Source organism: Penaeus vannamei, chromosome 33 (genome assembly GCF_042767895.1).
Source record: "Penaeus vannamei isolate JL-2024 chromosome 33, ASM4276789v1, whole genome shotgun sequence".
In the NCBI taxonomy this organism is placed as follows: Eukaryota; Metazoa; Arthropoda; class Malacostraca; order Decapoda; family Penaeidae; genus Penaeus; species Penaeus vannamei.
This window is the reverse complement of record NC_091581.1, coordinates 25,864,198-25,874,197: the sequence shown is the minus strand read 5'-3', so window position 1 is coordinate 25,874,197 and position 10,000 is coordinate 25,864,198. Positions and strand designations below refer to the sequence as shown.

Here is a 10,000-nt window from a genome sequence, read left to right as displayed (position 1 = left end):
TCTTTTCGGCTAATAATCAAGAGAAAGCGGATTTGACGGTTCAGGTGGGACTATTTTATTTTATTATTTGTTTTATTTTATTTTAGTTAGTTGTTTTATTTTTTGTGGTTGTTGTTTTTTTAGGGCGTTTCTGGGTATTCGTTTTGTCATTTTCTTGATTTTTGTTTTACGCTTTGGGTTAATGTTTGGTATTTGTTTTGCTTATTATTTCTACCTTTTAACACATTACTGCATTTGTATTTCCGTTCATAAACAAATGCCTTGTACTTGTTAACAACACAAAGATAAGTCGATGGTGGTCTTGGAAAACGATAATTTGAGATCTTATTTCGTCTATGGATCATTGTATATTCTATGCATGAGGTTTTTTCTTCTTTTTTCTTTCTTTTTCTTTTCCTTTTCTTTCTTTATTTATTTATTTAATTTTCTTTCTTTCTTTTCTTTCTTTCGTTCTTTCTTTCTTGTTATTTTCTTTTTTTCTGTCGTTCTTTTCTTTCTTTCTTTCTTTCTTCTTTTCTTTTTTTTCTTTTCTTTCTTTCTTTCTTTATTTATTTTTCTTTCTTTCTTTCTTACTTTCTTTTTTTTTTCTTTCTTACTTTCTTTCTTTTCTTTTTTCTTTCTTTTTTTCTTTCTTTCTTCCTTTCTTCCTTTCTTTCTGTCTTTCTTTCTTCCTTTCTTTCTTTTTTTCTGTTCTTTCTTTTGTTAGTGTAACATTCACACACGCATGAATGGTGATGATAATGTGGATGAGAATGGTGATAATAGTGATCGTGGTAATGAATGATAAGAAAACAGGAATAATAAAGAGAATGCAGATGATATTACGATAAAACAAAATGCGTTTTCTATTTATTTATTCATATTTAAAATAAATACAAATATAAAGGAATAAATAGACGCATATACAGGTGAGTAAATGAATAATTTAATTAAGAGGTGGATTAATTAATTAAGGATTACTGGAATTTATGAATAGGTAAATTAGTAAATAAAGGTATACACAGATAAAGGATTAGATGAATAAGTACTTAGATAAACAAGTAAATAAACAGACAAACAAGCAATCAAATAGATAAATAATCAGATAAAGATGAATATAATCCTGCCTTTCTAGATATATAAATAACAGAGTACACAAATAAATGAATATACAGATAATTAAATAGATACGTAAATAGATAGATAGATAAACAAACACACAAACAAGCAATCAAACAATTAGAGAAATAAAACCAGCGTTCCTTAGAAAAATGCGTAAATAGATAGATAGATAGAGAGAAATAAAATACGTAAATAGATAGATAGATAAACAAATACACAAGCAATCAAACAATTAGATAAAGAAAAATGAAATACGTGGATAGATTGATAGATAAACAAACACAAAAACAAGCACTCAGGTAATCAGATAAAGAGAGGAATAATATATATAAAAAGATAGATAAACAACAAACAAACACTCAGATAATTAGATAAAGACAAATGAAATACGTAAATAGATAGATAAACAAACATACAAACAAGCAATCAAACAATTAGATAAAGAGAGAAATAAGACCCCGCGTTCCTTAGATAAATGCGTAAATAGATAGATAAACAAACACAAACAAGCAATCGGATAATTAGAAAAAGAGAAAAGATAGATAAACAAACACACAAATAAGCAATCAGATAAAGAGAGAAATAAAATACGTAAATAGATAGATGGATAAACAAACAACAAACAAGCAATCAGATTAGATAGAGAAATAAAATCCAGCGTTCCTTAGATAAATGCCTAAATAGATAGATAGATAGAGAGAAATAGAATACGTGAATAGATAGATAGATAAACAAACACACAAATAGCTATATAGATAGATAGAGAGAAATAAAATACGTAAATAGATAGATAGATAAACACACAAACAAATAATATATATATAGATAGATAGAGAGAAATAAAATACGTAAATAGATAGATAAACACACAAACAAATAGATATATAGATAGATAGAGAGAAATAGAATACGTGAATAGAGAGATAGATAAACAAACACACAAATACATATATAGATAGAGAGAAATAGAATACGTGAATATATAGATAGATAAACAAACACACAAATAGATAAATAGATAGATAGATAGATAGAAATAAAATACGTAAATAGATAGATAGATAAACACACAAACAAATAGATATATAGATAGATAGATAGAAATAGAATACGTAAATAGATAGATAGATAAACACAAACAAATAGATATATAGATAGATAGATAGAGAGAAATAAAATACGTAAATAGATAGATAGATAAACGCACAAACAAATAGATATATAGATAGAGAGAGAGAAATAGAATACGTGAATAGATAGATAGATAAACACGCAAACAAATAGCTATATAGATAGATAGATAGAGAGAAATAAAATACGTGAATAGATAGATAGATAAACACGCAAACAAATAGCTATATAGATAGATAGATAGAGAGAAATAAAATACGTGAATAGATAGATAGATAAACACACAAACAAATAGCTATATAGATAAATAGAGAGAAATAGAATACGTAAGTAGATAGGTAGATAAACACACAAACAAATAGATATATATATAGAGATAGAAAGAAATAAAATACGTAAATAGATAGATAAACAAACACACAAATAGATATATAGATAGAGAGAGAAAGAAATGGAATACGTGAATAGATAGATAGATAAACAAACACACAAACAAACAATTAAACAATTAGAAATAGAATACGTGAATAGATAGATAGATAAACAAACACACAAACAAGCAATTAAACAATTAGACAGATAATTAAATTAGACAGATAATTAAAATCAAACAATTAGACAGATAATTAAATTAGACAGATAATCAAAATCAAACAATCAGACAGATAATTAAATTAGACAGATAATTAAAATCAAACAATTAGACAGATAATTAAATTAGACAGATAATTAAAATCAAACAATTAGACAGATCATTAAATTAGACAGATAATTAAAATCAAACAATTAGACAGATCATTAAATTAGACAGATAATTAAAATCAAACAATTAGACAGATAATTAATGTTCCTCCCAACAGATCATGTCACGTGGCAAAGTGCAGATGTGGGCGATCCACCCAGTCGATCTCCACCCCACGCCCCTGCCCATCGACCGGTCATCCATGGTGGACAAGCCCGCTTACGTACCCCCGCCCATCGTCACGGGCGTGGTCACCGTCCCTATCACCCTCCCGCCCACCGCTTCACCCACTGTGCAGGTTTGTTGGGGGGGGGGGGGGGTGATGGGTGGGTTGGATGGGTGTAGGGTGGGGGGAGGGAGAAGGAAGGGGGGGGTGTAGGGTGGGGGAGGAAGGGGTGAGGGGGAGGGGAAGGAAGGGGTGTTGGGTGGGGGAGGAGGGGGTGAGAGGGGGGTGGGAGGGTACCGTGGGGAGAGGGAAGGAAGGGGTGAGGGGGAGGGGTGTAGGGTGGGGGAGGAGGGGGGTTGGGAGGGAAAAGGAAGGGGTGAGGGGGAGGGGTGTAGGGTGGGGGAAGGAAGGGGTGGGAGGGGTGAAGAGGATGGGTGTAGGGTGGGGGGGAGGGGGAAGGAAGGGGAAGAGTGGGGGTGGGGGGGGAGGGGGAAAGAAGGGGAAGAGTGGGGGTGGGGGGGGAGGGGGAAGGAAGGGGAAGAGTGGGGTGGCAAGTTACCGTGGGGCGGGGGAAGGAAGGGGTGAAGGGTATGGTAAGGAGGGAGGGGTAGTGAGGATCAGGTTGCGTGGGGGAGGGGGGAGGGGAGGAGGAATAGGGTAGGGAGGGGGAGGGGGGCATTTAGAGAGGGAGGGCATGTGAGATGGGGGGAGGGGAGGAAGAGTAAAGAAAGAAGGAAGAGGAGGAGGGGAAGGAAAGGAGTAAGAAAGATGAAGGGATATTGGGAGGGGGAAAGGAGAGAGTCAGAAAAGGGTTGAAAGGAAAGGGGAGAAAGAAAACCTTACAAAAAAAATTATAATAACGAAGGAAAAACAAACAAGAGATAACCCTCCTTCCCCTCTAAAAAGAAAAGGAGAAAAAATAAAGAAAAAAATACCCCCCCTTTCCCCTCTAAAAAAAAAAAATAATAATAATAAACATATAAAAAAAAATAGGAAAAAAGTAGAAAAAGTTACCCCCCTTCACCTATATAAAAAAGAAAGAAAAAAATTACCCCTTCACCTCTAATATATATATATATACATATATATATATATATATATATATATATATATATATATATATATATATATATATATATATATATATATATATATCCCCTTCACCTCTAAAGACAAAAAAGAAAAGAAAGGAAAATATATCCCCCCTTCACCTTTAAATAGACAAAAAGGAAAAAAAAGAAAATTCCTCCCTCCGCCCTTCACCTATAAAAAGAAAATAATAATAGATAATAAATAAAAAAGGAAAATCCCCCCCCCCCCCTCTTCACCTCTAAAAAGACAAAGAAAAAATAATATGTATATATCCCTCCCCCCCTTCACCTCTAAAAAGACAAAACAAAAAAAAAGAGATTATTCTCCCCCCATTCACCCCTTCACCTCTTCACCTCTTTATAAAAATAAAAGATAAAATATAAATAAATAAAAATATCTCCCCCCATTCACCCCTTCACCTCTTAAAAAAAGAATAAATAAATAATAAATAATAATAAAAATGAATAAATGAATCATAAATAATAAATAAATGAATAAAAAGTTCTTCTCTGTCTCAGGTCATGGTCTGGTACACACGCGAAGACGGCGAAGTGGTGTCCGACATGGCCCAGCTGGAGGTGGAAAAGTGCCTGGGCTTCAGTGCCAACCTCACCTGGTCACCGACTCAGGGCGAACCGGGAGGTGCCACCACGCTGACAGTCACGGCAGAACCCGACGCTGTCTGCTCAGTCGGTTAGTTGTGTTTCGGGTTTGTCTGTCGGGTTTGTTTGTGTCTGTTTCCTTGTCTGTCGGGTTTGTTTGTGTCCGTTTCCTTGTCTGTCGGGTTTGTTTGTGTCTGTTTCCTTGTCTGTCGGGTTTGTTTGTGTCTGTTTCCTTGTCTGTCGGGTTTGTTTGTGTCTGTTTCCTTGTCTGTCGGGTTTGTTTGTGTCTGTTTCCTTGTCTGTCGGGTTTGTTTGTGTCTGTTTCCTTGTCTGTCGGGTTTGTTTGTGTCTGTTTCCTTGTCTGTCGGGTTTGTTTGTGTCTGTTTCCTTGTGTGTCGGGTTTGTTTGTGTCTGTTTCCTTGTCTGTCGGGTTTGTTTGTGTCTGTTTCCTTGTGTGTCGGGTTTGTTTGTGTCTGTTTCCTTGTGTGTCGGGTTTGTTTGTGTCTGTTTCCTTGTGTGTCGGGTTTGTTTGTGTCTGTTTCCTTGTGTGTCGGGTTTGTTTGTGTCTGTTTCCTTGTGTGTCGGGTTTGTTTGTGTCTGTTTCCTTGTCTGTCGGGTTTGTTTGTGTCCATTTCCTTGTGTGTCGGGTTTGTTTGTGTCTGTTTCCTTGTCTGTCGGGCTTGTTTGTGTCCGTTTCCTTGTCTGTCGCGTTTGTTTGTGTCTGTTTCCTTGTCTGTCGGGTTTGTTTGTGTCTGTTTCCTTGTCTGTCGGGTTTGTTTGTGTCTGTTTCCTTGTCTGTCGGGTTTGTTTGTGTCTGTTTCCTTGTGTGTCGGGTTTGTTTGTGTCTGTTTCCTTGTCTGTCGGGTTTGTTTGTGTCTGTTTCCTTGTCTGTCGGGTTTGTTTGTGTCTGTTTCCTTGTCTGTCGGGTTTGTTTGTGTCTGTTTCCTTGTCTGTCGGGTTTGTTTGTGTCTGTTTCCTTGTGTGTCGGGTTTGTTTGTGTCTGTTTCCTTGTGTGTCGGGTTTGTTTGTGTCTGTTTCCTTGTGTGTCGGGTTTGTTTGTGTCTGTTTCCTTGTGTGTCGGGTTTGTTTGTGTCCATTTCCTTGTGTGTCGGGTTTGTTTGTGTCTGTTTCCTTGTCTGTCGGGTTTATTTGTGTCTGTTTCCTTGTCTGTTGGGTTTGTTTGTGTCTGTTTCCTTGTGTGTCGGGTTTGTTTGTGTCTGTTTCCTTGTGTGTCGGGTTTGTTTGTGTCCGTTTCCTTGTGTGTCGGGTTTGTTTGTGTCTGTTTCCTTGTGTGTCGGGTTTGTTTGTGTCTGTTTCCTTGTGTGTCGGGTTTGTTTGTGTCTGTTTGCTTGTCTGTCGGGTTTGTTTGTGTCTGTTTCCTTGTCTGTGGGGTTTGTTTGTGTCTGTTTCCTTGTGTGTCGGGTTTGTTTGTGTCTGTTTCCTTGTCTGTCGGGTTTGTTTGTGTCTGTTTCCTTGTGTGTCGGGTTTGTTTGTGTCTGTTTCCTTGTCTGTGGGGTTTGTTTGTGTCTGTTTCCTTGTCTGTCGGGTTTGTTTGTGTCTGTTTCCTTGTGTGTCGGGTTTGTTTGTGTCTGTTTCCTTGTGTGTCGGGTTTGTTTGTGTCTGTTTCCTTGTGTGTCGGGTTTGTTTGTGTCTGTTTCCTTGTCTGTCGGGTTTGTTTGTGTCTGTTTCCTTGTCTGTCGGGTTTGTTTGTGTCTGTTTCCTTGTGTGTCGGGTTTGTTTGTGTCTGTTTCCTTGTCTGACGGTGATTTTTTATGTCTCTATACGGTGGAAATGTTAGTCATTATTATCAATATTTGTGAAAATGTTACGGTCACTATCATCAATATTTACGTAAATGGTACAGTAATTACGATCATCATTTTTTGTTAATATTATTAGTCATTAATATTATTGAATTAGAAATATTGCCATTATTCTTTGTGTGGAATTCATGATGAACATATTGCAACAGGAACAACGAAGGGAAGGGCAAGAAAACTCACGAATATACCGATGGCCTTTTCGCTATTGCTTCGTGAGGGCATGACGAAGCAATAGCGAAAAGGCCTTCGGCATATTCGTGTGTTTTCTTGCCCTTCCCTTCGTTGTTCCTGTTGCAATCACTCTTTGTGTTATTCTCATTACCACCTAATGCAACAGCCACAGCCACCACAATAGCAAATAACAAATTAAACCTCCTTTTTTTATTCCCATCTGTATCTCTCCCCTTCTTTCTTCCCTTTCCTGATTATGTTTATCTCTTCATCCGTCCAATTTCCTCTTCTCCTCTCTTCTATCCTCCCTTTTTTATAATTCCTTTTTTTATCGTTCCCTTCTCCTCTCTCCCTTTCCTTTTCCCTATTCCCTCCTCCCCTTCGCCTCTCCCTCCTCCATTTCTATTTTATCATTTCCTCATCTTTTCTCCCCTTCACCTCTCCCTTCTTCCTTTTGTATCTCATAATTTCCCCTTCTGTCCTCCTCTCTTCCCTTTCCACCTCAACTTTTCCACTTCCACGTTTCCCTTCTCCCCTTATTTCACTTATCTTCATTCCCTGCTTCCTCTTCCCTTTCCCCTCATTTCACTTTCCTCCATTCCCTGCTTCCTCTTCTATCCTTTATCACCCTTTCCTTCTTCCCCCGCTTCCTCTTCTCTCCTTTATCTTCCTTTCCTTCATTCCCTACACTTTTGCTTTCCTTTATTCCTCCCTTCTTCATCCCCTGCTTCCTCTTCCTACACTTATCCCCCCCCCTGCCTACCTTTTCCACTTTTCCTTAAACCAACCTCCTTCCCTTACTTATTTATTTATTTATTACTCCCTACCATTTCCACTTTTCCTTGAACCCACTTCCTACCCTTATTCATGTATTTTTTCCTCTCTACCTTTTCCACTTTTCCTCAAACCCACTCCTTGCCCTTCTTTATTTATTTATTACTCTCTACCTTTTCCACTTTTCATCAAACCCACTTCCTACTCTTATTTATTTATTTTTTCCTCTCTACCTTTTCCTCTACCTACCCACTTCCTGCCTTATTTATTTACTTTTTACTCTCTACCTTTCCCACTTTCCCCTCAAACCCACTCCTTACCCTTATTTATTAATTTATTCCTACCTTTCCCACTTTTCCCTAAACCCACTCCCTACCCTTATTTATTAATTTATTCCTGCCTTATTCATGTATTTTTTCCTCTCTACCTTTTCCATTCCTTAAACCCACTCCTTACCCTTATTCATTTATTCATTACTCCCTACCATTTCCACTTTCCCTCAAACCCACTCCCTACCCTTATTTATTTATTTAATCATTTATTACTCCCTACCTTTCCCACTTTTCCTCAAACCTACTTCCTTCCCTTATGTATAGATTTATTCATTTATTACTCCCTACCTTTTCCACTTTTCCTCAAACCCACTCCCTACCCTTATTCATTTATTTTTTCCTCTATATCTTTTCCATTCCTCAAACCCACTCCTTACCCTTATTTTTTTTCCTCTCTACCATTTCCACTTTTCCTCAAGCCTACTTCCTTCCCTTATTTATTTATTTATTTATTTATTACTCCCTATCATTTCCTACCCTTATTCATTTATTTTTTCCTCTCTATCTTTTCCACTTTTCCTTAAACCCAATTCTTACCCTTATTTATTTATTTTTTCCTCTCTACCTTTCCCACTTTTCCTCAAACCCACTCCTTACCCTTATTTATTTATTCATTACTATCTACCTTTTCCACTCCCTACCCTTATTCATGTATTTTTTCCTCTCTACCTTTTCCACTTTCCCCTCAAACCCACTCCTTACCCTTATTTATTTATTTATTACTCTCTACCATTTCCACTTTTCCTCAAACCCACTCCTTACCCTTATTCATTTATTTTTTCCTCTCAACCTTTTCCTCTACCTACCCACTTCCTACCTTATTTATTTATTTATTACTATCTACCTTTTCCACTTCCTACCCTTATTCATTTATTTATTACTCCCTACCATTTCCACTTTCCCCTGAAACCCACTCCCTACCCTTATTTATTAATTCATTCCTGCCTTATTTATATATTTTTTCCTCTTTATCTTTTCCACTTTTCCTCAAACCCACTCCCTACCCTTATTTATTAATTTATTACACCCTACCTTTTCCACTTTTCCTCAAACCCACTTCCTGCCCTTATTTATTTATTTAGTCATTTATTACTCCCTACCTTTCCCACTTTTCCTCAAACCCACTCCCTACCCTTATTTATTAATTTATTCCTACCTTTCCCACGTTTCCTCAAACCCACTCCTTACCCTTATTCATTTATTTTTTCCTCTCTACCTTTTCCACTTTTCCTCAAACCCACTCCCTACCCTTATTTATTAATTACTCCCTACCTTTTCCACTTTTCCTTAAACCCACTCCCTACCCTTATTCATTTATTTTTTCCTCTATATCTTTTCCATTCCTTAAACCCACTCCTTACCCTTATTTACTTATCTATTCATTTATCAATTTATTATTCCCTACCATTTCCACTTTCCCCTCAAACCCACTTCCTGCCCTTATTTATTAATTTATTCCTGCCTTATTTATTTTTTTTTCCTCTCTACCATTTCCACTTTCCCTTAAACCCACTCCCTACCCTTATTTATTTATTTATTACTTCCTACCTTTCCCACTTTTCCTCAAACCCACTCCCTACCCTTATTTATTAATTCCTCTCAACCTTTTCCTCTACCTACCCACTTCCTGCCCATATTTACTTATTTTTTACTCTCTACCTTTTCCACTTTTCCTCAAACCCACTCCCTACCCTTATTTATTAATCTATTCCTGCCTTGTTTATTTATTTTTTATCTCTCTACCTTTTCCACTTTTCCTTAAACCCACTCCTTACCCTTATTTACTTATCTATTTATTTATTTATTTATTACTCCGTACCATTTCCACTTTCCCTCAAACCCACTCCTTACCCTTATTTATTTATTTATTCCTACCATTTCCACTTTCCCTCAAACCCACTCCCTACACTTATTTATTTATTTATTCCTCTCTACCATTTCCACTTCCCCTCAAACCCACTCCCTACCCTCATTTATTAATTTATTCCTGCCTTATTTATTTATTTTTTCCTCTCTATCTTTTCCACTTTTCCTCAAACCCACTCCCTACCCTTATTCATATATTT

The 10,000-nt window shown here is 36.7% G+C and overlaps 1 protein-coding gene across 1 annotated transcript in view; it reads left to right on the top strand.

The window, feature by feature from the left end:
• Nucleotides 1–10,000, top strand: part of LOC113821433 (murinoglobulin-1-like) — a 51,262-nt gene that overhangs the window by 2,277 nt on the left and 38,985 nt on the right. Inside the window, exons 3-5 of the mRNA XM_070145276.1 lie at nt 1–44; nt 3,093–3,272; nt 4,751–4,925. The exon at nt 1–44 is cut by the window's left edge and continues 160 nt beyond it. Of these exons, the coding sequence (XP_070001377.1) occupies nt 1–44; nt 3,093–3,272; nt 4,751–4,925 (399 nt within the window). The remainder of the gene's footprint in view (nt 45–3,092; nt 3,273–4,750; nt 4,926–10,000) is intronic.